This window comes from Sipha flava, unplaced genomic scaffold (assembly GCF_003268045.1).
Source record: "Sipha flava isolate LNK unplaced genomic scaffold, YSA_version1 71_pilon_pilon, whole genome shotgun sequence".
In the NCBI taxonomy this organism is placed as follows: domain Eukaryota; kingdom Metazoa; phylum Arthropoda; class Insecta; order Hemiptera; family Aphididae; genus Sipha; species Sipha flava.
Window position 1 is genome coordinate 2012409 of NW_020273611.1, and position 16436 is coordinate 2028844.

At 30.8% G+C, this 16436-nt stretch overlaps 1 protein-coding gene across 3 annotated transcripts in view; it reads left to right on the plus strand.

Moving 5' to 3' along the window:
• Nucleotides 1–16436, plus strand: part of LOC112692209 — a 53803-nt gene that overhangs the window by 18820 nt on the left and 18547 nt on the right. The window contains exon 1 of one of the 3 annotated variants that reach the window (XM_025566808.1): nt 13112–13424. The exons of the other annotated variants lie outside the window; for them this stretch is intronic. Coding sequence (XP_025422593.1) covers nt 13338–13424 — 87 coding nt within the window. The 5' untranslated portion in view covers nt 13112–13337. Of the gene's footprint in view, nt 1–13111; nt 13425–16436 lie in introns of those variants that run through there. 3 annotated transcript variants of the gene reach the window in all.

A 16436-nucleotide genomic window follows, 5' to 3' on the forward strand; every position in this document is an offset into this window, starting at 1 on the left:
AAATATCATGTATACATTTTAGCCTACAGTACAATAGTTAGTTAAAGTTGCTGTATTTGATTAAAATAATTGTATGTTTTCACATATTTCTTTATTCCTGTATGACATTAAAAAGTGTTTCTGCAGTTTTCTATTAGTGAAGAATTTTTAAAAAGTTTCCATCATATTTCACCGATAAATTACAGTAATCAGTTTTTGAATAACCAGTTTGATATATTCGTTAATCGGTTGACCATTAGCCTTTCACATAGATGACACGGAGAGCGCGGGGAACCGATATAATGGAATTTTGATAAAACTTTTCTTATAATATTCTTTAATGGCGTATAGACTTGTAGGCTTGTCGACAGGTGATCACTATAAAAACTAAAATTTATAATGGTGTTTTTATGTTTCTACACGTAAATGAAAATATTTTAATAGGCTCATTAGAAATATATTAAATTTAAATATTTCTCTGGTATACGTATTTTTATATTAAATACTTAAAATACTACATATTCAAATGCTTAACATTGACAAAAAATAAAATGAAATATGAAATATGTAAATATATTAACACGAGTACTCAGTAATTCTAATTGTATGTAAGTAAACATAAGTAATCTAGCTATAATAATAGCATAGTTTTTATGTATTTATTTTGTAGACGCTTAAGTTAGTATTTATGCTTTGGGTTTTTTAATAAAAATCTCATGATTACTCCATAGGCCTTAGTTATCGTATAGAAACAATTATGGGTTGTTTGTTAAAAAACTTATAAGTTTATTATGCACGTACCTAACTATATAATTGTATTGAACTAGCAAGTTTGTCTTTTTTTATTCGGAATACGAATCCGTGTATTTGTCATCTGTAAAACATGATATTATGTTTTGAAAATAGTAGATCTCTACTATTTTCAACTAAGACTACCAGAAATTGCTTGTTATATTGTTTAACGGAAAACAAAATATATTATTATCATTTCAACATTTGAATTTGTAATAAAAGATAATGTACTTGCATCTGATATACAAATACTTCATCTTTGAAATATGTTTATAGTACCTATCGTTTAATGAATGTAGCATGAGCATGTTTATTAGGTCAATTGTTATTAATTGTGGTTACTACAATGATTCAGTGCTGTATATGAAAACGAATCTGTATGACCTTGCAGTTGGCCGTATTCAGATTGATCTAGTTACAATACACTTTATTAGAATAATTGTAGCAATGTACCATTAAATGGTGTATGATACGGGTATACTATTTGCTGTTCAAAGCTTCGTTCACAAATGCTTCAATTATTTGGAATTGAAATCGTTTACTACTAGTTTACGCTGTCCTCTTATAAACGTATAAGAATAAGTAGTAAATAAATATAAACGCGAGTAAGCTACATAATAAAACACAGTAAACACAAATGAGTGTTCGACCGTTAGGTTACAAATAATTGGTCGATCCATAATAATTTCATATCAGTAGAGGTGGATCGCAGATTATTGTTATAAGTAAAATGTATATAAAGAAATTTATTTTTCCGTATATTTTCCTATTTTAAGACATTATTCTGACATGGGCATGCCTAGACAATTGTTTTTTTAAGCGGGGACTCAATATTTTTACCACCCTGTATTTCAAATGTTTTTATTTCACAAGATAATAATTTCGGTGTGTATACAATAGTCGTTCATATTACAATATACTTATTATTTATTATAATATTAGTTATTTAATATTTACTTATTAGTGATAATAAAAGGTTATAGTTATATAACCTATATAATCTATATAGTCATAGGTATAGGTTATAGTGATATAAAAGAATAATAATATCAATAATTGATGGTACATTTAAAATAATTTGTCGTTATAAATGATTAGATAATATATAATTTAAAAAATTATTTTTCCTGACATTTTCATCTTCTACAAATTTCAATAATAATGTTTATTATTATTTATTTATATTTATTAATATTTAATTATAATATTTTTGTCGATATAATACAAATAATATAATATAATATGTAATAAATTATATATTTTCGATTTCACGGACAACAGTCAATCTTATCTATAGTACTAGATAGATAGACAATGTATTATATAAATTACTCTGAAAATGTTTGTGATATTAAACTTAAATTGTATGAAAATATTAAGCAACGCTTTTTTTTATAAATTCGTTAAAATTTCGATGGAGGGGGTGGTGAAGTTTGAACACCCAAAACCCCAATACGTAAGCACAGCCATGCTCTGAGAAGAGTTTGAATGAAGATTACTTTGTGTTTGTACGACCTTAACAATTTTTGCTATTAGCGATACAAATATAATTTAAATGATTTATTAATTTTATTGAAAATAAAACTGGTATTTTTTTAAATGGTTCATATGCAAAATAAAAAATATACTTGTTCTTTGCATTCGAACAGTTTTTCATGTATAAACCTGGATTTTTTATATTTGAGATAGATTAAGAGTTTAAACTTATTCAAATTACTATCAATTCACCCTTACATTTATGTATTATGGCTCATTGTAAGATATACCTATATTTTATAAATTTTTCCTGGAGAAATTAGTATATTTTCCAACTTTAATAATTATTCCTCTTTACACAACTTTCTAACTAGGTAATAGATATTTGAATTTAATTGGATAATTCCCTCTCTAAAGTACATGAAACATTTAATGCAAATTAATAATCCAAAAAATAAAAATTTCCTTTAAAAACTCAATTTATATGTTACTGAAATATAACTGAATTATCGAACAAAATTAAATTGTATTTAATAGTTAACGAATATATTTCAATCAATATATTTATTCTTATTTTGTATTTTATATTTATTTTTATTTGTTCCAAATAATTTCATATTTTTCGAATAATTAATCTACAACTTATTTTGTATTATTTGTTTGTGAATTAAAATTCTAGTACACCCAAAATCTTCCAATTAAGTATAGTTCTCGCACTGTTTTTGTGGCTCCAAGTTAAACGACACTATTAAAAAATGTTTTTTTTTCTAAAATGTTTTTTAATTTGAGATTTATAGTTTTACCACGTTCACCATTTAGTATTTTAAATGTTTGTTCGATATTTTCAACAACATTTAATAATGTGGCTATTAATAGCTAATAAATTAATAGCTATTAATATATCCACTGTACTGAAATGAAATTCTACTTTGCGACTAAGTGTAAACTATTGACTGTACGTCACGTTTCTAAATAGAAAACTTGTGAAACAATTTTAAAACTAAGTCACAACACGTTCAACCGAAGGGCTAAAATACAAACAATACCGGCATAATGTTGCTCGCGTTACATTCATGTTATTTGTCTATTAACTTAAGAGGACGCTACACTAAAAGTGGAACTCATACGGGCGTATCTGAGTTGGGTCCCACATAATATTTATGATAAAGATAAACAACTAATTGGGTCCGATTATAAAAACGGGAACATACGAGTTCGGTCTGACTATAAAAACCTTAACATACTAGTTCGGTCCGACCACTACGACAATAAAACCGGTAACTTACAAATTGATACACTTTATAATGTTGATTATTTTGTCTTGACGATTTGCTCGTTCTTACATTACTCGTACATTTACCGATCAATATACGCGATTATTAAGCATTTCTCTGACTCGTGTCACATTTACCGACAACCGATGAAAGTGATTTGGCGAATAAAAATGATCGCCAGACTTGACAATTAAACACCTCCTATGAATACACGACTCGTCAAGTATCACGATTGGCTATTATTCGCCGAGTACACGATTCGTATGGGACCGGATTTAGGTGTTTTCGCGCGGCGCAATCACAAAAAGCCACTGCGATCAATAAAACTGTCCGAAAATGATCTAGATGCGGGAGCGCATTTTATTGTTTCATGAACTGTCTTGGATACTACAAGTGTACGATAATTATACCTCTACAATAATCAACTCGATACTCGTATTATTTTCGCGTGCGTCTACGGATACCTACGCGATTTGTATATATTAATAATTAATTTATAATTTACATTATTAGATACTATACTATATAGTACTATAGATTACTTACATAAACCGATTTATTGTAGCCCTTCAATTCATACTTAATCGAGCTTTCATTTTCAATTTATACTGTTTATTATATGCCATTATATCCATCAGAGCAGCACTATACAGTTACAGATATCAATTTTTTTTCAAAAACATGTGTTAGGAGAATCACTCTCATTTGGGATACACTAATCGTACAAAAACCAAATTTCGTCAACAAAAATATAAGAACATTATCTATATTCGTATGTTAATGCTTTTTTTATAGCATTAACACAGTCATTTTTATGAAATGTTGAATATTTATTTTTTTTAATATTTTATACAATCCATAAAAAAATCAGTTAACTTATACATATTATACAATATAGGAACACAGATAATATTTCTATCTATAAGTGATTGAAATATGATTTTTGTGGGATAACTACACCCCAAATTAGAACTATTCTCCGATTACATGTTTTTAGATGGCAAAAATCGGGTGTGTAGCGTCCTCTTAATCTGTATATTTTAACAATTCGGTTGACAATAATCTAAAAATATGATTCCTAAAATATAACTTCCTACAATATGACTAATTTTCATTCGAAAACTGGAAAAATGCAAAACATTTAAAAAAATTTAAAAAATAACACTAAAACCTAAAAAATCGCAAAATATTCAAAGTACAATTTTTAATTTGAGTTATCTGTATTATGAAACACATTTTTAGCTCACTCTACTTTTTCTTAAGCATCTCATAGGAAAAATATAAATGCTATAATCCAAACCCTGGTAATAACAGTAATGACATACACCACTTGTGATCATGGTAACGCATATAAAACATTTTTGATCCGCAACACCAGTATTATCGTAGCATCGAGGCACACTACGTTGTTTAAACGGCGACACATGCAGGATAATCCATGTCTCGGCACTTTGTGTCACGTTTTAGTGTCACCGTAGAAACTAAGTAATAATACTATGAAAATAATTTCATTTGGGGACCACGTTTAAAAAAATAAAACACAAGACAAAATAATTTCAGTAATACATTCAAAGTAATATTTATTCAATTAGTTATTATAATTTTTTTTATTCATTTTTCATAATTTTATCTTAAAATATTAAACTATAATTTCATATAAAATTAAAAAATAATTTGTTGATTTGTATTTATTTATTTGTAGAAACCTAAACGAATTGAATATCTATATTTTTAAGTTAAATATTTATTATTTTTGTAAGGTATTTTTTAAGTTGACTAAAATGGATTTTTGTGAAATACTTATAGTTTTGATATTTTTATTACTGGCTGGTATGAATATAATCTAATATCTTATTTTTAACAATCGTATCTTATGTATAAATAATTGAGAATGGTGTTCCTAACGTATGTTTAGGAACATATAACTGTTATAGGCGTTATATAGTATTAGCAATATATCGTGCAAAATGCAAAATTAAGAGCTATTATTTGTTTCCTAAGATATTGTATTATAGTAAGTTCACTTGTGTAGGCTTAACTATTAATTTAAAAAAGAAAAAAACATTTTTTTTATCTTGTATAAAAATCATTTTAAAATCAATTAATGAAATGTTACATTATTAAATATACCAATTTATTATTTCTCATATCAGGTTCCTTTAATAAAATATTTTATTACTTACTAATTACAGTGTATTATATTCGTAGAAATAATAATATTTTGGGATTGAATTTTTTATTATTAAAACAGAACATTTACTACAATTTAAGTTAAAATATTGGTCATGTGCATTTCTACTTAACTTTTTTCGTAATTGGAATTCTTGCCTATACAATATGAATTTTTGAAATATTTTTATTCTTGAATTATCGTCGAAGATGTAAAATATTAAGAATCGTTAAAAAAACGTTTTTTGCTATAATTTTTTTGATAAAAGCAAAATAAAAAAGTATTATGAAATTCGGTATTTCGTAGTTTTTTTATTTGACACTATCATTTGTTTATACATATATATATATATATATTGCCGGCTATGTTGTATTTTCATGAAATATTTGATTGCAGAGAGCCTGGGAAATTTTGTTCTCAAACATATATCGTCGTATCTGCTATCAGAGATTATGTAATAATTTTTCATGAAATTAACTTAACAATTATCTCACACAAAAAAAAATGAATATTTAATGAGTTTTCCAGTATCGTAATTCTATTAAAACAGCTTGATTTCCATATTCTAAAGTAGATAAACCTACTTTGTAATTCTGTGCTTTAAATGTATAAATATTTTAGCTGTGCTGGTTAGGTTTTTAGATAATTTTAAGTGGTTTAGTTTCCTAGTGTTTTGTATGCATAGCATTTTGAACATAATATGTATATTACGTGTTGATACAACCATTTTTATCTTTCAGTTGTAACAACGTATTTTGAAATCTATATTACTGATGAATTTAAATATTAAAATTCTCCGTAATCGCCGTATTCACATTACTGCCAAATTATTATAATATTTTCAATAGTTCTAAAACAAAAATCACCCTTTATTTATTATGCCGATGATTGATTATCCGGTGAATTCCGAGTTGTTATCTAGAAGTTAACATTAATGTTTTATTTACATTTTATTCTGATGAAATTTCGTTTTGTTTGTGTTTTTTTATATCACCTCCGTGATTTAGTATCATAGTATAAATAGTATACATTCTTTTAGGGTTTTCTTTCATTGAATATTGAACATCTCTATGTGGATTATTTATATAAAGTCGCCCTATTATCCATTATTGGAATGAAAATCATAAACTTGACATTGCGTCTCAGTTTCTTAATTCACTATTACGAGTATAATATTAAACTACATTTATTTTGTATTTTTTAACCTGAGAGTTTAAGATAATTCATTTTTTAAGGGGTCCGTTAATGACGGTTTTGCTATATTGTGTGTTTTTCGGGCATATATCAATTGTACCGCAAATCGCAGGTAAAGAAAAAAAATTATGGGATAGGAAATAAGTATGGACTGCGCTGATCGATATTTGAATATAATAAATTGATATATGTCAATTACACCAGTCGATTCAAAATCTAAAATCTAAAGAGTAAAAAATCATACAAATCACACTGGGCAATGATTAGAGTGAATATTCGGCAATTGCTTCGCAGTTGATTTTATGAGTATAAATAAATATAAAGAATCATAATGATACGTACAACGGACGAACGAAATATCTGTTGTGAATATCTCACCGATGCATAAATTGATAAGATACATTTCCACCGTGTCTTTGGACATCGTGTAAAATATCAGGTGAAAGAACAACAAATGCTTGTGAGTTGTTTCACCCAGTACTTGGGAAATAATCTTAATCACGCTACGTTATTTATGTTTTTTTTTTATTTATAAAATTATCCAAATAATACATAATAAATAGCATTAAGAAATAAAATAAGATTAAAAATCATAAATATAAAAATCCAAAAACCATAATTAAAGAAAATATATCCAAATATTTAAATGAACTTCTAGATATGTGTAAATTATTAATAAGTCATCATTACAAAAAGGTATAATAAGGTGATTAAATAAAAATCTATATTTATATCTACATTTTTCTAATTTTCATGTGTCTTTTGGAAAATTAAAAATTGACACTCAAGACATTTCAAAAAAATTAAATTCAAATGACCTTCAAGTCAAATACAACTTACAACGGTTGTATTAATAATTTTTATAATTTATTAATTTATTAATTTAAATTTATTTTAATTAAAACTATATTAAATAAACTATATTTATACGAGTATAAACTAAAATTATAAAAATTTAAATTAACGAAAACGGTTTTTGTATTTTATTTAATCGTTCATTTTTTAACGACGCAATTGATGTAGGTACCTATATGTCTTTTCAGTTAGGTAGTTAACAATTCTTCAGCGCGATTGATGTATACATTTATAGTATACCTTTTTTTATATCGGCGCAATAGATGTTTATTGTATAGGTCAGAGGTGGCGAACCTTTTTTGGTTCAAGTGCCAAATTTTTCCAATTAAGGTATTGCAAATCGTTCATGGGCCCAAAGAATACAAAAATAAAAATTAAATTATAGATTTTTACATTATTTTTATTAAATTTTAGTCATTCTTAGTGAAATTTAAACAGCAAACGTTTCATCGGTCAAAACGTTTCTTTTTTTTTTATTTTATTAAATTCCTTATGGTAAATAAGCTTTCACAAACATAAGTTGACAAATATAAAAGCATAAGGAATATTGTCATTTTTAAAATATATATAATTTATTTCTTTGAATTTCTTATAACTAACATTTTATAAACAGTATAGTTTTTTTTTCGTATAATTTTTAAGAATTTCAATTTTTTGCGCGTGCCATTAACATTTGGTCAACATAGTGTCATAGGTAAGCCACCCCTGATAAAGGTAGTCCCCCAAAGTTGGCTCAATTAACTAACACCGTGTGTTTCTACTTCTAATCATTATCAATGTCAGTGTACAGGGATCGGAATGCCTTACAATTTTACCAGAAATTGCACACGTATTAAAAGTATAGTGCATATTTGATTTGTGTTTTTGTAAGATTTTAATTTAGGATTCAAGATTCAATTTTTTATGCATCTATTAAAAATTAAATTAATTGATTAATACCTTTATCTCCCCACAGCCATTGATTTGGAGGTGACCAACCCTTTTTAGCTGTAAAAATAATTATCCTTAATGTACAATTTTTGTAGTTGGAATTATATTTAATGAATAAATAAATAAAAATATTTTACAAATATTGGATTTTAATAATTATTCGTTGACATTTTAAAAATAAAACATCGAGTATTTGTAGTTACGTGATAATGTGATTTGACAGCTTAAAAAAAAAAAAAAAAAAAAAACCCGATAAAAAAGCGTCTCACTGAAGAGGCACAATCAACATTATACTTTTACAAATATCAGAATAATATATTGAAAATGTCCATGTTCATGTATAATTTATTATACTATGATTTCATAATCATTAATACCCATCGAACAGCAAGAATTCAAACAGCATATATTACATTAACACAGTCTTCGTCTGAACCGGTTTTTCGACGTTTATAGAACTATAAAATAAGGTTTCTACGGCCTATAATGCATCGTGAATGTATTATATTGATGTGACTACATGGGCGACGTTTTCGGTGGTTTTATAATTTATTAAAAAAAATAAAAAAAATACTACTATATACATTATAAATATATGCACGATCAACTATCTTGAATATTGTTTCCGCCGATGTCTTAACAATAGTGCATAATATAAATTATAATGAAACTATTGTGTATACGTATGTGCGTGTGTATTTTTGTGTGAATAGTGATGGGTCAGAAGTCATGCTGTGGCGTCAAGAATAACAATATAAATTGTCATGTGTGTGCAACAATGTTATAGCCTACGGTATACCCCAGTACTTTCAATTTTACAAAACGATGTTTTTACCGCAGCGATGCACCATGCATGCGTGCAGGAATCCGATCATTCGATAAATTGTAATTTAATAATCAATAACTATTGAGGGTGGTGGCTGTATTAAAAATTGTTAAATTTAGACTTTACCCTTTACAGGTCTTAGACTACAAAAATCGTATTGCCGGCTACAGCAATTCATTTTTTTTCGTTGCCGAAACAATACCAGTCGTACTGGAAAAAATGAAAATGTATTGATTATAAAAGTTCCTACTTAATAGTATCGGTTTAAAATGATCGATCGTTTCATATGTTCTACAGAACAATCCCCCCTTTTATTTTTTTTTAAGATTTAACAAAATATAATTACAACATACTACATAGATAATAATATTATTATCGTGTAAAAAAAAATTAATTTTACAAGTAATGCGTGTTACTTATTAAAAGTTGATATTTTCGGTTTTCCGTTAAAATACATTTCAAGGCGCATAAATTAATAATTTTTATTATAATGATTTCTCATAATCCTATTGGACATTTATCGTAATGAGAATGTAGGCAATTCAATGTTAATATAAAATTGCGGTGATTATAATGTTTATAAAATTTAACAAAATATCGAAATGGACTTCGATCATTATCAAATGCGTGTTAAATACAATAATTTAAAATGTAAACGTTGTCCGAATGTACGAGTTTTTATCAATCATTCAGTTCAAAGTGTATTGAGGGATATTTTTTCTGAAAACGATTAATTCGCGTCGACGGTGATAAGAATAAAATGAGTCACGGTAACCATAACTCATAGAGTATTCGGTACGTTGCATCGTCGGTTGGTACACCGCTGCGCGGAAAGCCGAATGTATATTATGTGGATCGTTAACCGTTGCGCTCGACAACTCCACTACTCGCCGCTATCTGTTGAACGCTTTATTTCGGCCGTTCAACTATGATGTTTGGCACGTGTAGCTTTTCGTTTTTTCGAGGTAATATATATATTTTTACTTTACCATATGCTTATTACAATAGAAAAAAACAAATACACATATATAAAACGTGTCATTCGTTACACGATAATTATATAATCTATAGTTGTATAGTTAGTTATATAGTTATATAATCTATAACCTGTAAATATCAAATGTTAAAATGTAATGATCGACAGACAACACAGTTCGTATTTAATATTGAAATCCATACCAAAAGTATTTTACATAAAATAATTTCTTTATGTAATATTTACCTACTAAATTCATTTCCGAATAAATAAAAAATAACCGGTAAGTGTCTCGGGAGATATGATAACGTATATATGAGTTTAGAAATGTTGATTTATTATGTAGAATTTGAAATAAATATTCTTAATTTTTAAAACATGTGCTTTAATATTATTTGTAGGATAGGTTTGAAAATGTTTAAGAATTACGAATATACAGGGATTTGTTGAAAGAGAGAACGCAATCTATGACTCTAGTGATGGAATAATCGAGAGTGAATATTCAAAATATCCGATTATTTTCGATTCGGTATCGAAATCAGTTGCTAAGTAACTACTAATTTGTCCGAGAGGTTTTTCGATAGAATCTCTTGATTGTCGAAATCACTCGACTTTTCTCATCACTTTATACCACCGTTTTATCTTTTTCTAACTGAGTAATGCGACAGGCGATTTTTAACGGCGGGTGAAGTTCGGGGTACAACAGCGGCCAGGCGGTAATATATGGCCGCTCAATCAACCCCCTTCACGTTGCTGTTTCGTACCGCCGTGCCGCGCCGTAGACTTGATACCGAACCGATATCGTATACACGGAAAATTAAATTTTTCTACTTAATAAATGAATTACATTTTTGAAATTTTCTCATTAGATGGCTCATCTCCACACAAAGTATTCGTGTTTAAATAAAAAACTATACAAATCATCGGTCCAGTAGAACTTCAGATATAACAGTCATAAAAATCGGCTCTCCTTTTAATAATATAATAGTAGTGACGTATTTACTCTCCGTGGCGTCCTTGGCGAATTTTATTTCGGCTTTTATTTTATACAAATAAACCAATTTTAATTCAACTTAAATGCGCCCATTAGTTTGCTGTGCCCTCGCAAACCGTCCATTTCGCCAACCTCTAGTTACAGCGCTGTATAATAAATATCGAGCGTTACGAGAAAAAGGTAACGCTCGAAAATGTTCACTGCTCGAACCGAAAAATCTGTACGCCGTATAAGATGTTTTCACATCAAAAGTATTTCTTGATTAAAATACTTAAATGAAGCTAAAATTATAAAAATAGTAAATGGTGTTTTATTTTTTTTGTTAGTTATGAAAGTTAGGTTTTTTTAAGTATATAAAATAATTAATTAATAATTACTATGAAATATTGAATTCATGTTATGCTTACTGTAATCCGTACATTAAATTGGTAAAAAGTGGTATTAGTGTAAAAATTTAATTTTACAAAATATCTATGTTATAGAAACCGAGATTTCAAAACTGCATCAGATCATGTGAAACTTTTACCATGTTGTATCTAATGCATCATAAACTAATCGGAGCTTCGATAAACATATTGCCGTGTATACTAGACCAGCTTAATCACGGAGTACGATACTATTTCAATCTCAGGGTCAAGGATTCTAGCCCCTCGTTGGGTACCACTTACTCAATTACTTTCGATTTGTACTAATAAAACGTTTATATATTTTTTAATTCTTCGACATATTTATTTTATATATATATATATATATAATAATAATAATAATAATAATAAAATAATAAATAATTCAACGGGAAAAACTACGGTTCGGTCGGATCCGGCAGAAAATGATTGGTCGCGGTTATACACGTCGGATGTCCGACGAGTAGACACGTATTAACACTGTACACCGCAATACTATTGTTGTTCTCTTTTTTTTTTTTTTTTTTTTTTCGAACAATAATACGTTTACGTCGTTCGGGTAACCGTATCGCGAAAACGGTAATTCATCCCGGGCACGTTTGGCTGCAGTTTTTTTTCCTCCCATTACGTTTCCACGCACATCCCGTAGCGCACGTGAAAACACGTCGATATTACGGTTGTTGCGCAGCGTGTGCGGAGACCGCGGAGTTGCGCGAGCGGGGAAACTGCATCGGTAGTCGTGCGCTGCCCGGGCCGCCCCGGGTGTAACGCTGCTGTAACGCGTCGCGACGGCGAGGTGGGACGCTCTCGCGACGCCATGTTTTCCCGGCTCGCCACGCACGCGCAGTAGGCCTCTTCTTAAACTGCGTCGCAGAGCGAACATAATAAAATGTTTGGGAATAATAACGCGGCCAACGCGTAGAGAGTCCTCTCGGCGTTATCCGCGCGTCGCAGCCGACCGGCTTTCTCCCCGTCGGTCTCCCTCTCCCTCACCCACAGCCCCACCGAAAATTCTCCCCCTTTCCCCCGCCACCGCCTCCGGTAGCTCCATCACGGTCCGCTCGTCCGCGCGCTCTCGCTCTTCTTCGCTTTTGCCGTGCGCGGCCGCGACGCCGGAATCCCGAGCATCGATCGAGTAGCGACGCGCGCATGCGTACCGGCACCGGTTACTCGGCCACTTTTTCCGTAGCGAACGCTATTGATTTCCAGCGCAGCCCTCGGCCGCCGCCACTGCCGCCGCCGCTGCCGAACTCCCGCTCGGCCCGCATAGCGCATTCTGGCTGCGTCAAGCGTACCGTTCGCACGCGTTGCACAGTCACACGCTCAGCCCCTATTACACGTACTTCACTCGTGGAAAATCATCAGCCCATCCGACCGTTTTCCAATTCGACTTCTTCGTTTGCCATCACCGCGCGTTTCGAGAGCGGTGCACACATCAAGCGGACGCGCGGACACGGTACGAGCACAATGGCGGCGTCGTTCACGGTCCCGTCGAATGACGCGGGTGGCAGCGGGACCAGCGGCAGCAACAGTCGGAAACGTTCCGAATCATCGGTGAGCATAGCACTTTCGCAGTATCGCTAGTAGCCATAGTATAATCCTGGACAACGCTCGCGTTAGCTACCCTCCCCCCCCGCTCCATCCAGTCCCGCGTGGCGCGTTTTACCCGATGCGATCATTATGTTTCTACTTTCAATCGTATTCCCTACCGATATTATCGATGTTATCCGATATTATCCGCACCGGTATTCGCTCCATAGTGTTGTCCATAGTTTAAGACGTGTACCGCGGTCGTTTTAGCGTTGTATCTGGAGTCTCAGGACTTCGAATCGACCGATCTTTTAAGATGCCTTTGATCTGGTTCTCGAATTAGTTATTTTGCTCGGGGTGGGGTAATATACACCGAAAAATCTTATATTTTTAGTAATCATATTAAAATTTAAGTATTTAATTTACATTTTTAGACGTTTTGTTTTTAATTTTAATTATTTAATAGATAGTATTAGTATGTACTTAAAATATGATCTATTTATTTTATTATTGTTATATATATATATATATATAATATAATATATATATATATATATTGTTATATATATATATATATATATTTTCCGATTGTCAATTATTTTGTATCAACTCTTTGCTATTATGATATGACATGTGAATAACTATCTCCGAGTATATTAATAAACAGATATTGATTTTCTAGTTATAAAAAGAGTTGTTGTCTATCGACCGTACCTAAATGCGTATACATGTTTAAGATTCATTTTAATATTAAGATTATGTTTAAGATCTATATTCGTTATTTTCGTATACTATTTAGATTAGTATAGAACATAATTTGTTCACATTATCATTCGCAACTCGATGAAGAGATAGATCTTTTGACATTACTATATTGTACTTTCGCTGTCATATTTTAATAAAAGATACCTACATTGGTAAATACATGCAGTTTACTTTTAACTTTTATTTATTTTTATTCATTTACATTGATTTTGACAGTTCAAGATCAGTAAAAATGCTCATTCGGTTATTAGGTATATATTTTTGTTTTTCATTAGAAACATGTAGATTTATACAAAGTTATGGTTTTCAGTTATAAAAAAAAACCCAAATCAAAGTGGAAGTCACTTGCTGTAAGAAACAAAACTTTGGATAATTCGAATAATAATAAAATTACGTATTTTATAACATCTGCATCGGCGTATTGCCGTTGTAAATGTTTTCGTTTTAATATTATTTCCCTAAAACCGGTGATTACTTCATTAGAACTGGTTGCGTTCGAACAGATTAAGTATATGTATATATTGAAATGTATTCCGTACAGGTCGATCAGGTTTTTTGTGTGCGTATAAAAATATTTGTGCGTGCATCGGTAAGAGATTCGTGTAAAGAGAGAAAGAGAGATGTTAGTGGGCGCTTGCGCGTGCGCGTGCGAGAGCGTGGAAGGGCAGCGTGCATATGTTGGGTCGTGGAGAGATGCAGGTGTGCACCAAGGACTCGCGAGAGAGTTTTAAAAATCAAGGGTGGCTACGGAAGTCTGAAAGAAGGTCAACAGGATCGGTGAGGCGGTGTGTGCGTGTATATTATTATGCGTTATGTTTGTCCGAGGTGTTCGTGTGCGCATGCACACTACTCGTACCCGTTAACGTAACTCGTCGTCGGCGCGTAGCTATTTTTTTGTTGCACGCACATAAATTATGTTCCGTGCGCTCGCCCGTGACAATGTTCTGTAACAGTACAACGGACGGGGGACCCGGTACCGGTTCCTCCGTTTGCTCGCGCGTAGTTCAAGGTTAACCGGGAAGCCTACGAATGGCCATTGGCGGCATGGAGAACCGGGTTCGACAGAGAGAGTATAGAAAGTGTGGTGGTGGTGTTGCTGCCGACCGCGACCGCTTATCTGGTAACCTCAGGATGTTTGCGCTCGTGTTCGATCCGTTCCTCAGATAACCCCCCGCCCTACAACGTTTCGTGTTGACGAGAAACAAACAACTCGCCGACGAAATCGTTTCAAATTATTTGTTTTACGATAACTGCATTTAAAAGGAATCTCTTTTTTCTTCTTTCCTCGACGTTCTCTCGCTACAGTATTATCTACAAAGTATTCAGTAGTTCTGTTCGCGTAACCACTGTCGTTATCGAATCTAATTAAAACAATGTAGTTCTTTAACTAAACCATTGAAGTAACGGTTTTCAAACTTGCCTGCACCGAAATAGTATGACGAAATCATATTTATACGTAAATGTTTAATCTCAAAAATTAAAATAATATTGTTTTAAGGTTATCGATTGTAATCTATTTGTTAAGTACAGATTACTTTAAATTAAAACCAATACTGGTTATTATAAAAAACCGTTACACTTCTTTTGTATTCGATTTTATTTTAAAATTCAAAGAATATTTCACTACAATTTCTATATATATTATATGAATAGAAAACTTATGGTTGACAATGTTGGCCAACAACAACGATTTATACATCAACATTAACGTAACCTTTTCGACGCTATTACAGTTTAGTTATTTCATTTATAAATTTATTTGGTTATGCTAAAATCTGAAGTCACTGTAAAAGTGAATTCAATGCACAGTTATTGACGTAATGTGTCAAATAAAACTAAAAGTAAATATTATTTAATAAACTAGACTTGTAGTATATAGTTGTGACAGATAGAGGAGTAATAAGAGAGTAATGTAAAAAAACAACTGCAATGATCTACAGTAATTGTAGTTTATATGGTAAATACATGGCGGATGTGCACTTCATAGCAATGTTACATAATAAATACACATGTGTGTGACGACCTCACACTTTGTCGTGAAATCATAAGGTCAATGAAACTTGTAGTTACTGGGAGAGGGGAGAAATAGTTACACACGTCTATATAAATTCCTCTATCAGCAAATGTATATTTCTATTTTTTTAAATATAAATGTTTTCAAATTAATTCAATATATACATAAATACATACAACATTTAAATATATAATTGATATCTTAGTAGATCTTAATACCAACGCCATCCATGTGTTCTTACTATTGATGTAAGCGAG